The 22,651-nt window shown below is 42.8% G+C and overlaps 1 protein-coding gene across 6 annotated transcripts in view; it reads left to right on the top strand.

Annotated features, from left to right (window-relative positions):
• The window catches only part of ETV5 (ETS variant transcription factor 5), a 60,000-nt gene that overhangs the window by 14,482 nt on the left and 22,867 nt on the right, over nucleotides 1–22,651 (top strand). For all 6 annotated transcript variants that reach the window (XM_042458005.1, XM_042458009.1, XM_042458008.1 and 3 more), the window contains 3 exons: nucleotides 13,297–13,426; nucleotides 15,473–15,766; nucleotides 22,217–22,473. In XM_042458005.1, coding sequence (XP_042313939.1) covers nucleotides 13,297–13,426; nucleotides 15,473–15,766; nucleotides 22,217–22,473 — 681 coding nt within the window. The remainder of the gene's footprint in view (nucleotides 1–13,296; nucleotides 13,427–15,472; nucleotides 15,767–22,216; nucleotides 22,474–22,651) is intronic.

Below are 22,651 nucleotides of genomic sequence, written 5' to 3'. Positions count from 1 at the left end.
TTGTTTTATTTATATACGTACTGCTATTCCAAAGATCATAGCGGTGAACAGCAAGTAAGCTAATTTGCCCCCAACAGTCTGGGTACTCATTTTAGCGACCTCGGAAGGATGCAAGCCTGAGTCGAGCTTGGGCCTTTTTGCTGGTCTTGAACTCGCAACCTTGTGGTTTTGAGTGAATGGCTGCAGTACAGGCATTTAACCACTGCGCCACCAGGGTTCCTGGTTGTGCTGCATCACATGTTTGTGCTGATTGTATCGTCTGGCTTGTACTATTTGCACAAGTAGACCTGGGGTGATAGGAAGGATAATGATAATTGTTTAGTCAGGGACATAGCCAGGATTTTGGGAAGGGGGGAGGTCCAGACTAAGTGCCACCATTATAATGGGGCTTGGGCGCAGCGGTGCACACCATTCATTGTATTTAACGGAAGAAAGGGGTCCTTGGTTACGTCAGTGGTTTAGTTGGAGGAGGCCTCCATCAAACTCATGGTATATCTAGCTTCTACACAACTGGGTGGGCAGGACTTTGGCTCTACAGATGGTTTGGCTAACGAATCCCATCTGCTGCATAAGCAGAGCAAAAGGTTGGGTACTAGGAGAGTTTCCATTTAAAACATTGGGGGCCCCATTCCCCTTCCCCAGACCTCTTTTTATCATCTTATATCTTGTATTGCTATGTATCTCGATGGTGCAAAAATGGCCCAAACTAACCCAGGACAGATATGAGGCAGAACCACAATGGTACAAAATGCTGCCATTTTGCAGCACTGCTTTCTCAGTGCTATTTCAGCCCAATTGTCTTGCTTGGCTGCCGTGGCACAGGTAAGCAAGGCCACAGCCCTTGACACTTCCTGTCCCAAGGAGTGCCACATTCCTGACTACCTGCCTGCCTCAGCATGCCAGGGCACATATGGTTGGCTGGCTTTTTCCTGCTTCTAATTATAGTGAGGCTATAAGAATGTACACTTTCTCTGACACATGCACACAAACACACACAAATAAATGCCTTCGAGGCACTGAGCTCTTCCTCTGGGTGCTGGCATCAATGGATTATATTCCTCAGGCAGCATCCTCCAGAAAGCACTTTTCTACTGTTTGCAAGTAATGAGTTAGTAGGGCTCCAGAGATTGCCCTTGCCGGTAATGGATTAGATTTTTCATTTGTTTGAAAGGTGTACGAGGAGAAAAAATAATTGTTTAGCCATTCTTACCTTCCATACCTGATGTTCTCCTGATCATTTGGATGCCAAATCCCATTATTCCCAACACAACAACATGGCCAATGGCTAGGGTGGATGGCCTTTTCATCTTGTTCATCTGGGGCTAGAAATGGTGGGAGGACAAGTGAAGGGAGAAGTGTGCACTCTTTAGTAGCCTTGACATAGGCTGAGGTGAGCTCTCATGGTTAAAATGAAAAAACTGAATTGTGCACAGAAGCTAATTGGCAGCCTGCACAATTTGCAGAGGTTTCATGGGACTTCAGCAGACTGTTTGTACCTTCCAGTGCTTCTCAGGAGCAGCCCCTTCTTAAAGTTGGAAGGGAAAGGCGTCACAGGGCAGCATTTTCCCACTTTAGACCCCAAATATTGTTGAATTATAACATCCATCATTCACAGCCAACAGTGGTTGGGGTGGTAAGAATTAGAGTAGTCCAGCATCTAGGGATTTGGGTTTGGGAACTACTGCTCTAAGGTTCCTATGTTTTCTTTGATACAAAGGTGTAACTTTCGAAGTTCCGTGTAGGTTCCAGAGTATCTCTTGACTCCCCCGGAACCCTCTTGATGCCTGGCTACTGCCTTGGACAACTTGCTTACCACATTACGCTGAAGCTCCTAGCCCTCAAACAAGTCTTGTTCAGCTACGCTGGGGTAGTGGGAGCCTCTGAATCCTTCTCGTGCAGCTGTAGATAGAGCCTAAGCACAAAGGCGTGAGGAGTGTTCCCATTTTTCTGTCCATTGGCAGGTAGCCATTGTTTTGATGAAAATAAGTTAATTTTTAAAATAAATTCTCCCTCCCCCCTTCCAGCAACCCCACTGCCAAAGGGCATTTCCGGACCTCGCCACAAGCAAGGTTGCACAATCTTTGGGTCTGCAGTGAACTCTGTAGAGCGGCTGGCTCCCTCCTAGTTTTGCAGGCCGTTCCTGCAGCGTTTGAATTCCTTACATAAACGTTGCCCACAGCACAAGCTCCTCTGTGCAGGACAGCTGGTCTCTGTTATGATCTTAAGTGTCATTTCCCTTTTTCTGATTGGTAGCGCTCAGCTGCGGGGGAGAGAAAGAGGGTATTTTTTTGTTTGGTTTTGTGTTTTTGTGAATGGATGGAGTATTCCAAATTGGTTGTGAATGGAGGGCGGTGCCTGCTTACAGGCTTTTTTCCCCTTCCTCCCCCTTCTTCAATGAATAACTAAGCCCCATTGTGCTGCTGGCAGAAAAACAACCCGTTCAAACAACACAGGGACTGTTGGAAAGAAACATGCCTCTCTGACTGACAGCTGGAACACCTCCAAAGTGAGTTTCCTGCTGTTTGCTGTTCAGCAAGGGCAGGCCTAATAAGAAGTGGGGGCTGAGTGGGAGAGGACAGAGGGCAATTTCTAGAGAGGGATATTAACACTTGACATGCCAAACATCAGTCCAAAAGAAATTACATAGGGAAATATAGTGTTGTTACCATGATTTTCAGTGATTGGCGGGGGGTTAGATGGAAAACCTCAAATCCTCCAGTCAGCCTAGTTGTGCACTCATGCTGGCTGGGAGACTATGGGAACTGTAATCCCCCGCAAAGTCACTTGTCCAAGCTCTGTTGTTTTTAAAGCAGATTTTGATCAAATGCATTGCATCCTGACGTCTTTAAACCGATCAAGTATCCCTGTTGCCTCTGCCCTCTAGCCGAACAAAATCCAAACACTCCCATGCCATCTTCCTAGATCCCAAAGGCACACCTCGATCTGCAATGCTTCCCACTGATACAAAACAGCATAAGAAGGAGTCTTGATTTGGCACTGCATCTTGGGATGTATCGAACTGCCCAAAAGGAATTGTTTCCCAATCTCTAGGAGGCTTGACTGCACATAGAATGCAGGAAACTGCTAATTGGTAGTGAAGGCTAGAAGCTGTCAGACCCAAGCGATCCTCTCATGGTGCAACAGCAGTGTACTTAGCCTTTGTGGAGATAATACTCCTCTTCGACTAAGCCAAGCTGTTCTGTTCAATCACTATTTAGGTACAGAACTCTGACGCACTTGCCTTTTCCTAGAATGTCTTCTTTTAGAAATTAATTAGGTTAAGCATATATTAGATGGTTTAAAAATTATATATAGTAGAAGAACTTGAGGCTGTGGCATCAGGGCCAGTAGCAACCTTCAGCCTTTGTGTGTGTTTAGTTCAGCATTTAAGAGGGCCTGGATCCATTAAACAGCCCCCACTATTCTAAATACTGTTTGCTCTTTGCAGCTGTAATCTAAACTGTGCTTTCAAACTGTGCAGAGTGAATGAGCTCGCTTTGATGCCTGCAGTCTGAGAACAGGTTATGAGTCCAATGCCTGCTTGATTGCTTCTGTATCACTTTCATTCTTTGGAGGATCAGCTATCTTCCAGACTAAACTGGTTTACTGTTTGCTGGATGACCACACAAAACCCAAATAAGGGCTCATGCTCATGAAAAACGTCCCATGTTCAGTGTTCAGCATCTCCAGGTATGTCTGGAGAGATGCGTGTCAGAAATCTTGAAGAACTACTACTAGTTACTGCAGACCAGGCATGAATGGCCATGTGGGTATCCCTGTTCCACTTCCCACCACCCCTGTATCACCATGGGCTACATTTTTTTGGTTTTCAATGGAAGTTTCCTATACTACTCTGAACCCATACAGTCTCATCTGGTTTTCAGAAGCAAGCAAAGTCAGATCAGGTTCATACTTGGATGGGAAACCACCAGGAAATTCCAGGGAACCTCAGCTACAGCAAGGAAAGAATCCTGCCTGGAGGGCTGCTGCCACTCAGATTTGATAGTGCTGTGCTAGGAGCACCAATGGTCTTGCAATGTCTTATGACCAGAAAATTATTTCTAGCTTCATTTTAAAAGCTTTATATGGGCCACACTAATTCCACCCCTGGTGTAGACAGTACTGAGCTAGATAGACCAGTGGTCTGACTCAGTATAATGTAGCTTCCTGTGCTACATAGACTCTCCTGTAGAATAAATTTGAGGGATTACATATTCCCTTGTGAAGAAAAATTAGGCTTGTGCTTATTCAGAATATGTCCACCCAAATACCAGACTAAATCTGTTTTTCTTGTCTTGTGGCATGACGGAATAAGAAGAGCATAAAGGACAGGTTCCTCAAATAGGAGAATAAAAAGATGGTGTCCATTTAGACTGACAACCTCCATCAGAATTTGTGCAAAGTTTGTACCTTTGTAACTTGTAGTGCAAATAAATAACTAAATTCCTTTTTGACCTCCCAAAAGATTCAGCAAAAATATGGGGGAGTGGGCCACAGAATGGCCTTGAGGCCTCATGTGGTCCAAAGCCACACATCTCCCATACTGATCTAAGGGTCCCTGATCATCTATGATTGTAATACAATTTTGATGCAAAATATTGAGGTCCCTTTATGTGGTAATACATGGCAAATGCATTCCCAAGCCTCACTGGATGTGCAGCTTAATGTATAACATGGCAATTAGGAAAGGTAACATATCTTTCTGAAACTGAAGTGCCTTCATAAAGCGATGTAGCAGACATAGCTTCAGATTGTTTCTATTATTCATGATTCACATATTATATTCCTTCATGGAAGTTTATTCCTTCATGGGAGTCTGAATGTGTTCAGCCTGGAAGAGAAATAAAAAGCATGTAAAGGCCAAGATCCGCATAAAAATAATATCCTGTATACCCTATATATATTCCATACTGCCCAGATCGGACCATGCAAGTACATTCCTGCTTATGACTAGGTGCTTACTAGACAAGGGATGCCTTTATACATTACTAGCATAGGATTTCTGGTTGCTTTGTTGTTGTTGTTGTTGTTGTTGTTGTTGTTGTTGTTGTTGTGTGACTTTGAGTCATTTCCAACTTATGGTGACCCTAAAGTGAACCTATCACAGGTTTTGGTAGGGGCTGAGAGTGTGTGATTTGCCCAAGCTGACCCAGTGGCCACTTCCATGGCTAAGCAGGAAATAGAACCTTGATCTTCAGTGTCGTAGTCCAGCACTCAAACCACTATACCCAGATGATAGGAGAGTATATATCCCTTACAGGGAAATGGTTCTTGCTGCAGACTTTAAGGGTCTTGTAAGTATTTTCCCTGGAGAGTAGGAATATATTCTTAAAGTCAGCCACATGGATTGAAATCGAGTTAAACTACACTGAAGGCACAAAATCTTGCTGAGATGTTCCACACACTGCTAGCTTGAGTCTCATATATTCCACACAATGATGGCTTACCTTAAATCAAACAGTCATCCTAATAGCAAGAATCAATAAACAGTAATAAGAAATTACATTTAATATTCTCTGATCTCTAATAGCCACACATTTCAGTGTGTTTTTAGCGTCTGTTGATTAAAAGCTTCCTGTGCAGAAACCACATTCAGGCAATTTTGTCATGGGTTTGTACTGTTCTATATAAAAATGCAGAGTGCTCATAATACTATCTACATGGTGATGCCTCTGCTAAAGGGGGCAAGAATGCACTACTTTTAAGAAGAGTCAGGATGAGAAGACCAATTTAGCCAGTGAACAAATGCAGGCATTTGTTGGATTCAGCATTGTGTATTTTTAGAATCAGTTAAGCGGAAATTTGCCATGACCCTCATTGAGGCAGGGGGGGGGGGGCTTCAAACAAGGTCATTCTCTGCTTTGTATTTTTTAACCTGACATGGACATAGCTGTAGCATTTGTACCTTCAAAAGAAGGCTGCTATTGCCGAGTCTTGTATTGATATTACAGTGCTGTGGAAAATAAGTTCTCTTCAAAGGGACATTGGAATGCCAGGATAGCAAGATTGAATGTTCCAGTTGCATTCTTAGTTCACTGCCACCACCACCATAGCAAGTCAGGACAAGGATTTGTCCAAATTGGTTGGTCCCTTTACATTTTTACAGCATTTTATTTATTGCATTGGCTTAAAGTGAAATTCAAAAGGCCAAGGACTTGTGTTGTATTCAGAATGGCTCTGTGTGTTGTGAGTGGGGGAGAGAAAAGGAGATGGTGTGATAAATGAGTACTGGAATGCACTGATACAATTACTGTGTTGTTAGCTGCCATCAAGTCCACTATGGCAACCCCGTAAATGAGAGATCTCCAACCAAGTCACCCTGTCATCAAAAGCTGTTATATATATATTTACACTTCAAGATCTTTACTCCCTTCATAGCTGCTCTTTCAAGTCCTAGTCTTCTGATTTCTTGACTGCAGTCTCTATTCTGATTGATGACGGAGCCAAGGTCTGAAAAATCTTGAATTCATAGAATCGTAGAGTTGGAAGAGACCACAAGGGCCATCCAGTCCAACCCCCTACCATGCAGGAACTCTCAATCAAAGCATCCCTGACAGCCATCCAGCCTCAGCTTAAAGACCTCCAAAGAAGGAGACCCCACCACACTCCGAGGGAGTGTGTTCCACTGTCGAACAGCCCTTATTGTCAGGAAGTTCCTCCTAATGTTGAGGTGGAATCTCTTTTCCTGCAGCTTGCATCCATTGCTCTGGGTCCTGTTATCTGGAGCAGCAGAAAACAAGCTTGCTCCCTCCTCAATATGACATCCCTTCATATATTTAAACAGGGCTATCATATCACCTCTTAACCTTCTCTTCTCCAAGCTCCCTAAGTCGTTCCTCATAGGGCATGGTTTCCAGACCCTTCACCATTTTAGTTGCCCTCCTTTGGACACGCTCCAGTTTCTCAATGTCCTTTTTTAATTGTAGTGCCCAGAACTGGACACAATATTCCAGGTGGGGCCTGACCAAAACAGAGTACAGTGGCCCTATTACTTCTCCTGATATAGACACTATACTTTTACTGATGCAGCCTAAAATTGCATTGGCCTTTTTGGCTGCCACATCACACTGTTGACTCATGTTCAATTTGTGGTCTACTTGGACTCCTAGATCCCTTTCACATGTAGTCTCGTTCAGCCAGGTGTCCACCATTCTATACCTGTGCATTTTATTTTTCTGCCCTAAGTGCAATACCTTACATTTCTCTGTGTTGAATTTCATTTTGTTAGCTTTGGCCCAGCTTTCAAATCTATTCAGGTCATTTTGAATTTTGATCCTATCCTCAGGGGTATTAGCTATTCCTCCTAATTTGGTGTTATCTGCAAATTTGATAAGTATGCTCCCAATTCTGTCATCCAAGTCATTGATAAAGATGTTGAACAGTACTGGGCCCAGCACAGAGCCCTGTGGGACCCCACTGGTCACTTCTCTCCAGGATGAAAAGGAGCTATTGTTGAGCATCCTTTGGGTGCGGCCAGTCAACCAATTACAAATCCATGTAACAGTTTAACTTGTCTAGTCCACATTTTACAAGCTTGTTTGCAAGAATGTCATGGAGAACTTTGTCAAAGGCCTTACTGAAATCAAGATATACTATATCCACAGCATTCCTTTCATCTACCAAGCTGATAATTTTATCAAAGAAAGATATCAGATTTGTCTGGTATGACTTCTTTCTCTGAAATCCATGTTGACTTTTTGTGATTATGGCATTGCCTTTTAGATGTTCACAGACTCTCTGTTTAATGATATGCTCTAAAATCTTTCCTGGTATTGATGTCAGAGTAAGTGGATCATAATTGTTGGGATCCTCCTTTTTCCCCTTTTTGAAGATGGGGACAACGTTTGCCCTCCTCCAGTCTGCTGGCACTTCTCCTGTTCTCCAGGAGTTTTCAAAGATTATTGCCAATGGCTCCGATATTACATTTGCCAATTCTTTTAATACCCTTGGATGTAGTTCATCTGGTCCTGGAGATTTAAATTCATTTAAATTAACCAGATATTCCTGTACTATCTCTTTACTTATTATGTGCTGAAATTCCCCTATTCTGTCCTCTGCTCCATTATCCTCAGGTTGAGCACCCTTTTCCTTTTCTGAGAAGACTGAGGCAAAGAAGGTGTTGAGTAATTCTGCCTTTTCTCTGTCTTTTGTTAGCATTTTTCCATCTTCTCCCTGCAGTGGCCCTACCATTGCCTTCTTCCTTTTGCTGCAGACATATCCAAAAAAAGCCCCTTTTATTGTTCTTCACCTCTCTAGCAAGCCTGAGTTCATTCTGCGCTTTAGCTTTTCTGACTTTACCCCTACACATGCCTGCTATTTCTTTGAATTCCTTTTTTGTGATTTCCCCCTTTTTCCATTTCTTATACATGTTCCATTTAAAACTTAGCTCAGTTAAAAGTTCCTTAGTCATCCATCCTGGTTTCTTGAGACACCTCCCGTTTTTCTTTCTCACTGGAACTGTTTGAAATTGTGCCTTCAGTATCTCCCTTTTGAGAAAGTCCCATCCGTCCTGAACTCCCTTATCTTTTAGTATTCTGACCACGGGACCACCCTCAACAATTCTCTAAGTTTACTGAAATCCGCTCCCCTAAAGTCTAGAATGCGTGTCTGACTATGCCTGTCATCTCCTTTCCAATGTATAACAAACTCCAGGAGAACATGGTCACTTCTACCTAATGATCCCACAACTTGCACCCCATTAACCAAGTCATCCTTGTTGGTTAGGATCAGATCTAATTATTTCATTGTCTTAATCACTTACTTTAAAGTGATGTTAATTCTCTGTGGTCATTATTTTTCTTTTCTTAATGTTCAAGTGTAAACCTGACTTTGCACTTACAGTGCTCCCTCGGGTTACGAAATTAATTCGTTCCGCCGCCGCTTTCGTAACCCGAAAAGCCTTCGCAAGCCGAAACCCCATAGGCGCTAATGGGGAAAAGCCGCGTTTCGTGCGAAAAAGCGCCGAAAAGCACCAAAAAATTTTTTCGTAACCCGAAAAAACATTCGTAACCCGGAACAATTATTTCCTATGGGATTTTTTCGTATCCCGGAAATTTCGTAACCTGGGTATTTCGTATCCCGGGGTACCACTGTACTTCCTTGACTTTTTTTCAGTAATTGTTCCATGTGTGCTATTTTGGATAGTAGTACAGTGTCATCTGCATTCATTAAATTGTTGATGTTCCTTCCTCCAAATCTAATGCTACTGTATGTATGGTCCATAACACGAAGGGGCCAAATGAAGCGGCTTCAGGTCACTTTGAGTGTGTGGCGTTTATACAATGCACACCCCCAAAGCTGCTCTGATGCTGCACTCATATCCTTTAGACCAGAGCAAAAAGGAGCCGGTTTAAACAGACTTCTAATGGTGTGGTTTGAGAGCTGCGGTAGGAGCCCACTTTGGGACCAGGTCATGTGGTCGCCCCAGTCCTGGTCCAATCATGGCTGTATGGCCACTCCTTCCTGGCTGGCTGTTTCACCCCTATGATATCTTTAGCATACAAGTTAAACTTATCTGGTGATAAAATGCAGCCTTTGTCAATTAGAAACCATTCTGTTTCTCCATAGTCTGTCCCAACGGTAGCCTCTTGTCCTATGCATTAGAACAATAAAATTTATGGCACATCCATTTCTTTAAGAGTGTTCCATAGTTTGTGTCAACCAAAGACTTTCCTATAATCTGTAAAGCACAGGCTGATTTTCCTTTGACATTCTTTGATGCACTCAATTACCCAACATTTGTTTGCAACATCCCTAATGCTTTTTCCTTCTCTGAAGTTGGACAGCTGGCATTCCTCACTGGTAAAAATATATGGTAAAATACTTGTCTTTGAGCATCACTTTGCTTGCATGGGAAATTAATGCACTGGTCCTGAGGCCCACTTTCTTGAGGATTCGAATGTATATTGAGCATTTCCAATCTGTGGGCCATTCTTTTGTATTCCATATTTTTTGACAGATTTTAGTTACCACATATACTCGATTATAAGTTGATTTCATATATAAGTCGAGGGCAAGTGTTGGGGCCAAAATTATGGATTTTGATATGACCTGTGGATAAGTCAAGGGTAAAACTTAGGCACATGTAATGAAGGAGGTAAAGGACAAAGTAAAGGAAAACAATACAAAAAAAACTTACAAAATTCCAGCAGACATAACTATTTGTGCATATACTAAAGGCTTGATGGCTGAGGGAGTAGAAGGGGGTCAGTGCTTCCAGGGCAGATTCAACTCTTGCCTTTTACCTAATACATACATAGATAGATTGTTTGTGTGTGAGAGTGTGTGCGCGTGCGCACACACATCGTTAAATACATTACTTACATTGACCCATGGATATGTCGACTCAGGTTTTTGGGATCAATTTTTTAACCTAAATTTCTAGATTGATACATGAGTATATACAGTATATTCTGCCTCTGTTGATTGAAGCAGCTCTCTTGGTTTGCTTTCTGTTTCTGGTGATTTATTCTCCCAAGTGAAATTGATTGATTGAAATTTTATTTATATACCGCCGTTCCTATGATCACGGCGGTTTACAAAACAAAATGAAAAACAGAGTCCTCTGGGCCGCTCCTGCCCAGGCAAGCCGGCTTTATGGAGGCCGCTCTCACCGGCCCCTCCCCCTGGAGAAACGCCGCTCCGGCAGCAAGGAAGAGTCTCTCTGGGCCGTTCCTGCCCAGGTGGAAAACAGGCGGGCGGACAGTTAGGGAGGGAGGGGCCTCTTTCTTCAGGCTAGCCCCTGATGGTACTGGGCCAGCCTTCTCTCTCCCTCAGAGGCCGAACGATGACAGTTAGGGAGGGAGGAGCCTCCGTCTTCAGGCCAGCCCCTGAAGTGCTCTGAGTGCACCTTCCACTTCATTTTCTAAAATTGTTGGTTCATCTTCAAATGGTTCTTCCTTGAAATAATCTACTGTTCTTTCATCTCTATTATATAATTGTTAAGTGTATTGTTTCTATTGTTTTCCAATTTGTACTTGATCATGTAATGTGTTCCCTTGTTGATCGTAGAGTGTATCCACTCTTGGTTTGAATTTCCCTTTGACTTCTCAGATGATGTGAAAGAGGTCTCTTGTTCTTCCTTTTTTGTTGTCATCTCCAGTTTCTCATTGATTATTACAGTAGTTCTCCTTGTCCATGTACACAAGTCATTGAATGGTTGTATTCAGGGTTCTGACTCTATTTCCCCCCCCCCATTTTTCATATTTGCTTCTCATCTGTCCTTAACTACTTACAGTTTCAACTGTCATCCATTGACAGATTTTCCCTGAAGTGTTGTTGATATTATTTGGTCAGACTTTGAATTATATCCTTCAACTGTTTTTGCTACATCTCTCCTTACTATAAAGGTCACCCCATTTCTTCTTAGATTTTCATTTTCTGAGCAAAACCATGTTTAATTATCTGACTTAAAATATCCACTTTAGCTCACTCACCTCAAGTATTGCCATCTTTATATGTTCCACTTATTGTTTTAGTATGTCTAGCATTTGATTCAGGCTTTTCATATTCCATATTTCTATAATATGTGTTGTGCAGCTTTGAACTTTCCTTTTGCTTCTGAGCATGTCAACAGCTGAACATCGTTTCAGCTTCAGCCCAATTGTGCCATTAGCCACAGCTCTACTCATAGTTGTCCTGAGTGCCATCTGACCTGAGAGTCTCATATTCTGCCAAAATAAAGCTGCTTCGGGTCTCTTTTGAGGTATGGTATTTAAATGATGCATGGGTCCAGAGGTCGTGCCAAAGCCACATTCCATTCCTAAGCACTGGAGTGCAGCTTTGGTGCAGCTTCTGGATTCTTAGGATGCATGCATCATTTAAACAGCATACCTCCAAAGAGACCCGAAACAGCTTTATTTTGGCAGTCTGTAAGAGACCTATATCTTGTTTCATTATTGATGAAGGAGGTTTATCATGCCTCCCTCAGTGCAGTACTCACCACGGAAAGGTAATACCACTGGTGGGACTTTTACAGTATCCTTCCCTTTTTATTCAGTGTTTGTACAGTAATTGCCCTATATTTCAACTGCAGGGTGTATGTTTTTAAAACAGTATCCTATAGAACTCCTGTCAACTGTTACTAGTCTTCTCCTACTATAGATAGCTGTGGCCAAGTTTGTTCCATAATAAAAATGAGAAACCTCTTTTCCCCAACATGGAGAGACTATCCGGAGACCACATTCAATTTCAGAGAAGTTCTCCAGGGCAGAATTCCATTGGAGGGCAGGGCCAAGGGGAAAAAGTAGGACCACAAATACCAGGATATTGTAGTTTAAAACTTTTTTCTGCTAGTAACTAAACTTTAGAAGAGACATTTCAACAAGGGAGGAGAAGGGTCACAGACTCTGGAGAAACAACCAAATAGTGATGCTATGGGGAAGATCCCTGGCTGTCTCACTCCCAGAGGGCCAAATTCAGCTCCAGGGCCTGAGGTTCATCAACTCTGTTCTAGACTCATCCTGTTTGTACAGCACTTCAGCATAGTGTACCTTACCATATGCTTTAAACTGAAACTGGAAATACTGCAGGAAGAGTGAGATGATTTGAACTTTGTTGCTGTCTTGCATTCCTATCCAGGATGCACAGCTCTGTCTATTATTTTGATCCCAAAGTAAATGCTAAATTCCTCCATGGGTATAGTCTGACCTTCTCAGCCCGCTTCTGTTTGCTTCACACTAGTTTGATCAAAACATGTATTTAGATGTAGTGTCAATCTTGCAAATGACTGCTTTGAGATAGTCACCAGGACACTTTCACATTTTTAGCCTTTCCCATCTCTCCCCTCCTTCCTCAATATTGTGGCTGTAACCAGCTGATCTCTCACTGCATCTACTGAATGTCTGTTGCATCCAAGCATACTTAATACCATTCACAAAGCCTCCATAGCACTGACACATTATCACAGGTTGAAACTTAGATATGTGTTTTTCTTAAAAAAAACAAAAAACAGTAACCTGTGAAGTCAAGAAGCTAAAATGAAAGAGCTGTGTATGGGTGTTCATCAATATATAGTGCCATGACAGGAATGCAGAATGTGTGGTCCTCTAGATGCTGTTCGGCTTCAGCTCCCATCGTCCCCCACCATTGGCTAGGTTGACTAGAGCTGATAGGAGCTGCATTGCAATACCATCTGAATGACAATAATAATATGCATTGTGTGTTGAGTTGTGGAGCAATGATTAACAACTGGTTGTCTGTATGTGATGGTTACTCTTTCCAGGAGTATGTAATAGTACTGAGATATGACTGATTTATTACATGTTTGTTTATTTTCTTTCACTTTTTTTAATCCAGTGGTACTTCATGCACCACCCCCAGCAAAGATCAAGAGGGAACTCCACAGCCCTTCTTCTGAGCTGTCAAACTGTAGCCATGAACAGGTTCTCTGTGCTAACTATGGAGAAAAGTGCCTCTACAACTATTGGTAAGTAGGATGGGATTTGAAGTATACAGATAAGATGTCTTTGGGTATTTGGGGAGGGGGCATGAAGAGGAGGAAACATGGAAACTGGATTGGGCACAATTGAGTGGCAGATGGACTCTCATTTACAACAGTTGCTGTTTGTCTCACTTGTGCTAATAAAAAAACCAGAGTCTACCTGGTTTAAGCTAAAGTGTGTGTGGGATGGACAGAGCAGGTAGACTGTGCAAGAACATGGATCATCATAAAAAATATTTGAATTGATTTTGCTTTAGTTCCATCGCAGCTTAGCAGTATTCCCCAGCTATGCAGAAAATTGAAACCATTGTAATGTGGAGTGGCTCAGATCTTTGTTGCCATGCAAAATGAAGTAGCCTTTGTCAAATTCCCCAAGTCAAATTACTTCTCTAAGGAGTTGCTCTTTGAAGGTTTCCCTAGTAGGGATCAAGCTTGGGGGTCAACAACATCCAGCCCAGTGCATATATAGAAGGGGCAAGGAAACAAAGTGGGAACATGGGGGCATCAAGAACAAGTTTTGGATATGAAAGTCTGGGGAAAAACCAACACAGATTTGTTTTTGTTTATACCAGGGATGGGAAATGTGTGGGGCCTCAGACATTGTTGGGATACAGCCCCCATCAACCTTAATCGCCACAGTCAGTGGTGAGGGATGATTGGTATTGCAATCCAACCATATCTGGCAGGGCAGCACTTTTCTCACTCCAGTGTAAGCCCTTCTGCACCACACTAATTATTTCCTATATTCAAATGGCTTGACTAATGGTTTAAACTAAGGGTTTATGTGGGAGGAGTAATAGTAAACATTACTCTATACCCCATGAAAGTGAGTGTGATGTTATAGTTTGAGTGTTGGACTTGCACTATTGGAGAGCAGGATTAAATTCCCACTCAGCCATAGAAACCTACTTGAGCAAGTCATACACTCTTAGTCGAAGAGGAACACAAAATGTCAAACCTCGTTTGAAGGGATCTTGCCAAGAAACACTATGATAGGGTTGCCCTAAATCAGAATCTATTTGAAGGCTCATAATAAGAGCAGCAACAACAACGGCCAGGTTAAAAATCCCAAAAGTGTTTTGTGTTGTGGTGTGCACAGTAATTGGAATATGCTAAAGGATCACTATTTCACTGGAATTTAAAAAGCCTCCAATACTACTAAGTACACTTATTGGTGTCTTGGCCAATTCATACAATACCTTTCTTACATGTAGAAAATTTGTAAACATTGGGTCAGGAGGAGGAGAAAACGTATAGCTGTTTGTACCATCCAACATAAAAATAACTTATGCCTGTCTTTGCTTGCCATCCTAGTGACACAAGTACTCAGAACCTTCATAAACATGTGTACACACTTTCTTTATAGCAGTGGTTCCCAACCTGTGGGTCGGGACCCCTTTGGGGGTCGAAGGACCCTTTCATGGGGGTCACCTAAGACCATTGGAAAACACCTTTTTAATTACAGTTATGAAGTAGCAACGAAAATAATTTCATGGTTGGGGGTCACCACAACATAAGGAACTGTATTAAAGGGTTGCGGCATTAGGAAGGTTGGGACCCACTGCTTTATAGACTCACATAGGGTAGAAAGTTACCATTGAAACAATCTGCAGAAATGCTATGTTGAGAGACATGGCAGACTTGTTTGCCTCTCACACTACAACAAATTCTTGTTAATTAATAGAGAAATGGGGAGAAGGGAGTCCTCTTCACACATACCCTTGGTACAATAGATTTAATTCTTTGAAAGAAAACGCTGGCGGGGGGGGGGAGAGAACAATCAAAAATTACAATAATCTCTGAGAAAATGGTTAGAGAAGTGTTTTAAAATGAGCCCTATGACTCAGCCTGTTTGTCGCTTGCCTGAAGTACAAAGATTCCCTTGGGGCTGCGAACAACCTTAACTGTTACTTCTTGACAACCATGAAATGCAGACAAGCCTGAGCTGTCAAGAACAGCAAGTCAAAGCCCTGTACATGGTTGTTGTGGCTGATCTACATTGTGCTCCTCTCTGTTTCTTTGTTTGCACAGTGCCTATGACAGGAAGCCCCCTGCCGGGTTCAAGCCATTAACTCCACCTACTACCCCAGCATCCCCTGCACTCCAGAGCGGCCCCCTTCCTCCCCCACCTCTTCCAGCAACACCTGTGCAGCCTCCCACTCATGTTGCCACCACAGCAGGCCCTTTGCAGGGAGCCCCTCCTCCACCTGTCCCTCATGCTCTTCAGGAACCAAGGCAGCAAACCTTCGCTGTACCTCGGCCACCTCACCAACCCATGCAGATGCCAAAGATGATGCCTGAAAACCAGTATCCAACAGAACACAGGTAAAGAGAAAAATGAAAGAAACATTTTCAGGTAGAATGAAAACAGCAAAGGGCAAGATCCAACAGTAATCCTACCTAGAATGAAATGAAGGGGGCTTGTTTGCCACAACTAACTCATACTTCATTAATTTCCATGGGTCTACTCTATGGTGTAGTGCATAGTAGTGTAGTGATTCCCATACTTTGATCCTCTAGGTGCTTTGAACTTCAACTCCCAGAAGCCCTAGCCTGCTTAGCCAGCAGTCAGGAATTCTACAAGCTGAAGTCCAAAACATCTGGAGGACCAAAGTTTGGCAACCACTGGTGTAGTGGATTTAGTGTTGGACTAGGACTCCAGGAGACCACAATTCAAATTACCACTCAGACATGGAAACCCACTGACTTGCCCACCTTGGGAAAATCATACTCTTTGAGGAAGGCAATGGTAGACCTCTTCTGAGGAAACCCTAGGTCATGATAAAGTGGAGTCAACTTGAAGGAACACAACAACACAAGCTCTAGGTAAGATTAATACTGCATTTCATAGGTATTTTAAAGATTAACAATTTCATTTGTATAGCCTGAGTTTTCATGGAGACTTAGCCCACTTGGTCAGATGCATGGAGTGTTGTCCAAGATTTCTGGTATATATATAGTATGTATGGTAGGAAGTTTGGAATTTTAGACAGTGAGGTCAAAGGGGAAATGACACCAAAAAGAACTGACTTTTGTGTAACCTGTATATATACTCAGATGACTTCAACTGCAGTGAAATTGAAGCATCAATGTCAGGTTTGCTAATACATACACACCTCCACTTTGGTGAAACTTGTTATATTAAGGCTCGGCATACACCTTTAAGTAGGGAAAGAAACTGAGAAGAAGAAGAAAAACGTTTGACTTATTGCAAGAATGCATTCCCTTGATTACCTGTATTCGTAGGCTGTTTACAAATGGCAATTTTGATTCTTTGAAACTGTGAAATGTATCTGCTTTGGAATCAAGGCAAACATCCACATCTTGAGAAGTATGACTCATCGTTGATTTTTTTATTTATTTATTTATTTTGGCTTGGTATCTCAGGAACACTGAGTGGCATATATAAAGGAACTGATTTCTGCTTCTCATGCTGCCACAGGGATAGTGTATTCTCAATACATGCTAAAGTAGAGTTGGGTAACTGTGGCCTGCTAGATGCTGTTAGATGCAACTCCCATCAGCCATAATCACACTAGGGGGCAAACAGGGTTTAAACGAGAGTTAAACAGGAAATGTCTGGTGTTTATCACCCAACATTTCCTGTTTAACTCTTGTTTAACTCTCGTTTAAATCCTGTTTGCCCCTAGTGTGATGAAGCAGATAGAGAGTGGTGAATGAGTGTTGCATTTCAGCAAGATATGAAGAGCTACAGTTGCCAATGCATGTGCTGAAGGTTTGGGTTTGGTGTGTGTGTTTGTCTATGATTTTAATGGAATCACTAGCATTCTGAACAGTACATTCTAAAAAGGAGCACTAAAATGGCAGGCCTCTCAATGCTCCCTCCTTCTCATCTTCAGATACAGAAAACTTGCTGCTCAGTGTCGTAGGGGAAAAGGAACATAAGAAAAGCTACACTGGATCAAGTGGAAGGGCTGTCTAGTCTAGCATTCCACCTGTGGGAAATCCACAAGTAGAACATGAGTGCATGAATTATCTTTTGAGAAGGATAAACTTCTAGATCACTTCACATTACAAAAAAAAAAAAATGCAGAGCTAGCTCCCCATGGGGAGCCAGAAATAGGACAGCTATCAGACCCCTTGTGGTTGCCCACATTTTTCCCCATCCTGCATCTGTATTGATCTTGTCATTATCATTGTCATTAATCTTTAGATTGATTGGGTGTTACTTTCCTTGTATCAGATGTGACAAAATGTGTCAAAAATTTAAGCCCCCCACCCCCCCCACACACAAACTGGATCTTGACACAGGCATCTTTCATAATACATCTGGATTTTCTAGACAGCTCCCTATACATGCATGCATTAGAGATTGTTGGTATTCTGGGCCTTTTATTCTCCTCTTTTATTCTGTAACTGCTTTGATATTCCAGATTCCCCATGCAGTTTCTGTAGGAAGTGGAACTTACGACCATAACTTTTCTTCAATTTGTGTGCCTCTCTCATTCCCTGACTCTTCTTGGGAACTCACAGGATATACAGACCGCCCCTAAGGGGTAACCTGAAGCCATCTCTTCCTTTGCCAGATTGGGGCCTGTAGCAACTGTGCACCGCAGCCCCAATCTAGCCTTTTTGCACCATGGAAAGGGCGCTATGGCTGCCGGGACCGCTGCTTTTCTGTGTTCCTTTGCCACTGCATCATTTGGACACAGCACCAGAGGTGCACCATGACACACCCGCCATGTGGTGGGGCGCGCGGTGTGACACTAGCATGAGGGCAGAGTCAGGGCATGCATCATGTGGATGTCTCACCCCCACTCCACCCCCATGCTGGCCTTTGATGCCGGTCTATACAGCCCCTCAGTCTTAGCTACAGATTGTTGCTAGTTATCTGGAAGCCATGCAAGAGATGTCTGAAGCAATGGCATTTCACAGTGAGAGCAGAAGTTGGTTTCCCATGCAGGTTCACTGTTTATTGTTGAGAAAACCACTCTGCCTTTTCAGTCACTTTAGATTTTTCAGCTTCATACTGCTGGGAACATCTCAAAGTATTGCATATACTATTTGCATGGTTGCAGAGCCTTGCAGATGCCATCCTGATGTTAACCAGCAGTTAGCAGGCAGGACTTTCTGAGAAATCCAGTCAGATTTTGTGTATGTACCTTGGTGTATCTCAAAGCTATGCTGGTATTACAGGAGTTGGGATCCTTTTGGGACTATAGTTCCCATAATACATTAGCATTGGCCTTGCTGTTTGAAGCTTCTGGGAGTTGAAGTCTGGAGGGCCAAAGATTCCCAAGTCTTGCACTATTGGGTCGATACCCACGTGGGAGCAGTTAAAGCAGCTGGGAGGAGCATTGGCTGGGGCTCAGCACACAGCACAGTTAATCTGTTTTCTGTAGAATGAAATGAGAAATATGTTATTCATCAATACTAGTTTAGAAACACCACAGGAACATAAATTAAAACTCTTCAAAAGAAGAGCTCACCTCCAGATAGAAATCTTATATCATATTTCCCAGTGACCCAATCAATTTAAAGTTGACTGGGTATCTAAAGTTGCTTTTTAGACAAACACACCACCACCTGGCCATGAGTTCCCAATGACCTTAAAGCTATGCTAGGGACACTCTGCACAGTCCTATCTGGAAGTGCCTCTTCCTGCAGAGGCCATACCAGCACAGCTCTAAAATTTCATTCAGAAAGGTTAGAAGGACAAGGATCGGAAGTAGAGTAATCTGGGCCTGTCAGCTGCAGAGGATTGTGTTACAGGGCCAAATGGAGCCTGAGTGCTTTTTGATGCTTGGGAAAGGCATTGATTGATAGCACTTGCCTTTCAAGGTGCTGGGATGCTGCAGAATTCAGCAGAGGGAGAGGGTGTTTGTTTGCCAATAGCCTCTCATACATGAGAATCAAAGAGCTAAGGAGTTCAAGCTTTTCTTTTCTTTACCCTGTCCCCCTATTTAATTCCTCTGACGACTTAACTTGTCTGGTCCATCCAGTTGGTTCCTATGGAAAAAAAATGGGTACCTAGGGAAAATGAACCTGCTTCTCTCTAGTCCTTTCCCACACATGTAGGTCTAAATCCAATTACTAGTCCCAAATAAAGCAGACCCATTAAAAGTATAATTGGGATCTACTTACCATTTAACAGTTGATTTGATAGGTCTACTCTAGCTGGGACTAATAATTGGATTTAGCTCTCTCAAGTCCAATTAGCCCTTGAAGAGTATCAGTATCGGATCAAGAATCAAGGGTGCTTGGCTAGCATCCAGACTAGAGCTTGGAAATTTTACCTTTGGGGACTACAACTCCCAAAATCCCCAGCCTGGCTTGTACAAAAATCCTGTTAAAAGAAAACAATTGCTGTGTAATCTGCTCTTTTCTGACTCCCCTCAAATTATCTCCCCAGGATACTGGAAATCCCAAGAGTGGAGTGGCACTCCAGCACGTTTTAAGTTAAAACATTAGCTCTAACTGTGAGCTCCATTGCTCTCGTGCCAGGAGCATGCTCTATGTGTCCTATACAGCATAAATGCTTTCCCGAAAGCACGCATATTTCCTTCTGCATGGAGAGTTAAAGGCTTAATCCCTAGCTTTGTAGGCAGATTAGCAGCCACTTGGTATTCACAGATTGCTGAATAGATTCAGAATTATGTAACCACTTGTTTGCTTCAGCAGAGTGAATTGTGGCCATAGCAGAGTGCTGCATTCCTGTTCTTCAACAAAGAGCAAGTTGCTCATTCCTCTCACTGGGGATGTTCTTGATCTGCTGAAGGCCTGGTTGCCATGAAAGGACTATCTCTGGTGTTTCTGCAGAGGTCAATAAGTGGATTTTGTTTTGATACTGCCCCCTCATGGTGCCTGAATTTCAGCCCACTTCCACCCTCTTGTTGTTGTGTGCCTTCAAGTCATTTCCAACTTGTGGTGACCCTAAGGTGAACCTATCACAGGTTTCTGGGGCTGAGAGTGTGTGCCTCACCCAAGGTCACCCAGTGGGTTTCCTGTCTGAGAGGAGAATTGAACCCTAGTCTCCAGAGTTGTAGTCCAGTGCTCAAACCGCTACACCACACTGGTGCTCTCACCCCCTCATTGCTACCACTGTATTCCAATTCAGCTGTTTTTCAGTGAAAATACAAACATTGGGGGGCTTGAGCAAAACTTGGAAATATTACTGGTGCGGGAGAACTAACAGTGATTATAAACCTTTTTAAAAAACCTTTGTGGGTAATTTGTTGGTTGTTACTCATAAGTGCCAAGTAATATTGCTTATTTTAAAAGTGCTATTTTTTAATCGATTCACTTTAAAATGTAAAAACAAACAAACACCAAAAGTAATAATTTGAAACAAGCAAGGAGGACTCAGTATGCAAACCCCCTAACATTTGCCTTACACTTGTTAGAACACTGACAATTAACACAGGCAAGAAGAAAATATTTCTCTTTCCAGACTTGTTGTGTAACTTATTTTTTAAAAAACAGACGTTGATGGAGTCAGTTATAAAGATGTTGGCTAAGAGATTGATGAAGCTCAGGGAATCCCCTTGCTTTTTGATTCCATTCTTTTGTTTCCATTCCATTCCAGAGAAGTAATAGTGCCACTATATTCTGCTTTGGTCAAGCCCCACCTGGAATATTGTGTCCAGTTCTGGGCACCACAATTCAAAAAGGACATTGAGAAACTGGAGCGTGTCCAAAGGAGGGCAGCTAAAATGGTGAAGGGTCTGGAAACCATGTCCTATGAGGAACGACTTAGGGAGCTGGGGATGTTTAGCCTGGAGAGAAGAAGATTAAGAGGTGATATGATAGCCCTGTTTAAATATTTGAAGGGGTGTCACATTGAGTAGGGAACAAGCTTGTTTTCTGCTGTTCCAGAGAACAGGACCAGGAACAATGGATCCAAGCTGCAGGAAAAGAGATTCCACCTCAACATTAGGAGGAACTTCCTGACAGTAAGGGCTGTTTAACAGTGGAATAAACTTCCTTGGAGTGTAGTGGAGTCTCCTTCTTTGGAGGTCTTTAAGCAGAGGCTGGATGGCCATCTGTCGGGGGTGCTTTGATTTGGATTTTCTGCATGGCAGGGGGTTGGACTGGATGCCCCTTGTGGTCTCTTCCAACTCTACGATTCTATGATTCTCTGAAACCTAATGCTCACTAAATATTACTTGGTAAAGCTGGGTCAGCAAGAAAAGAAAAAGACTGCCTTAGAGGTGGACAGACCGAATCAAGAAAGCCATAGACCTGAGTTTGCAAGACAAGAGCAGGTACAGCCTGTTTAGGAGGCCTCTCATTCATAGGTTTGCCATCAGTTGAAGCTGACTTGATGGCAGATTTATAAGAACAAATCTGTAGTTTGGGCCCATTGGATGCTGTGTTTCAGCATCACTGTCCTGTAGCAGCTCTTTCTTTAGATTATAGCTCCACTTGCTCTAGAACTCATTTTCAAAACCGAGTATGTGTTTTGCTACAAAGTGATCCTGATGTGAGCACCTTGTGGGCAGACAAGGTTGAATGCCCCTTGCCCTTGGTCATCGTTCCACAAGTACAACTGGCAACCACCCTGTTCTGCCCCATTGTAACAGAATGATGTTGTCACACTGCATTAGGCTATTAGTAATATAAATGGATTTCTGTTATGTCTGCTCTCTAAATATATGATTCTTGGGCTGAAACAGAGTTTTGAAAGCCTCCTTGTGGCAGGGCCTACTTGGTTTGTATAGTAGTACAACCTCAAGGAAGACCATAATGGGATCTGTTAACTGTGGTTAGCACTAATATGCACTCTCACTCTCTATTTATCTTATTTTTACCAAGGTTTCAGAGACAGATGTCTGAACCCTGCCACCCATATCCTCCAACCGGGCTTTCTGGGGACAATCGTCCAATTTACCACAGGCAGATGTCAGAGCCTATTGTCCCTGCTGCCACCCTTCCTCCTCAGGGATTCAAACAAGAATACCATGACCCGCTGTATGATCATGGGGTGCCAGGCATTCCAGGGGCTCAGGCACATGGATTCCAGTCTCCAATGGGAATCAAGCAAGAGCCCAGGGACTACTGCATTGATTCAGGTGAGTGGCTTGGGTCTCTCTTGGCCTTGTATACAAATGGACTATTGTTTTCAATAACTGTCATCTGTATATAACGTGCCTCAATATCATCAGTATTCATTCTGCATTACATTCATTATGCCTCTCAAACCCATGGAGTGGTGAAATAATTCCTGCTCTGTTTCCTTTGTGTGCACAG

Source organism: Sceloporus undulatus, chromosome 3 (assembly GCF_019175285.1).
Source record: "Sceloporus undulatus isolate JIND9_A2432 ecotype Alabama chromosome 3, SceUnd_v1.1, whole genome shotgun sequence".
Lineage (NCBI taxonomy): Eukaryota > Metazoa > Chordata > Lepidosauria > Squamata > Phrynosomatidae > Sceloporus > Sceloporus undulatus.
This window is presented reverse-complemented; position numbering and strand designations above follow the sequence as displayed.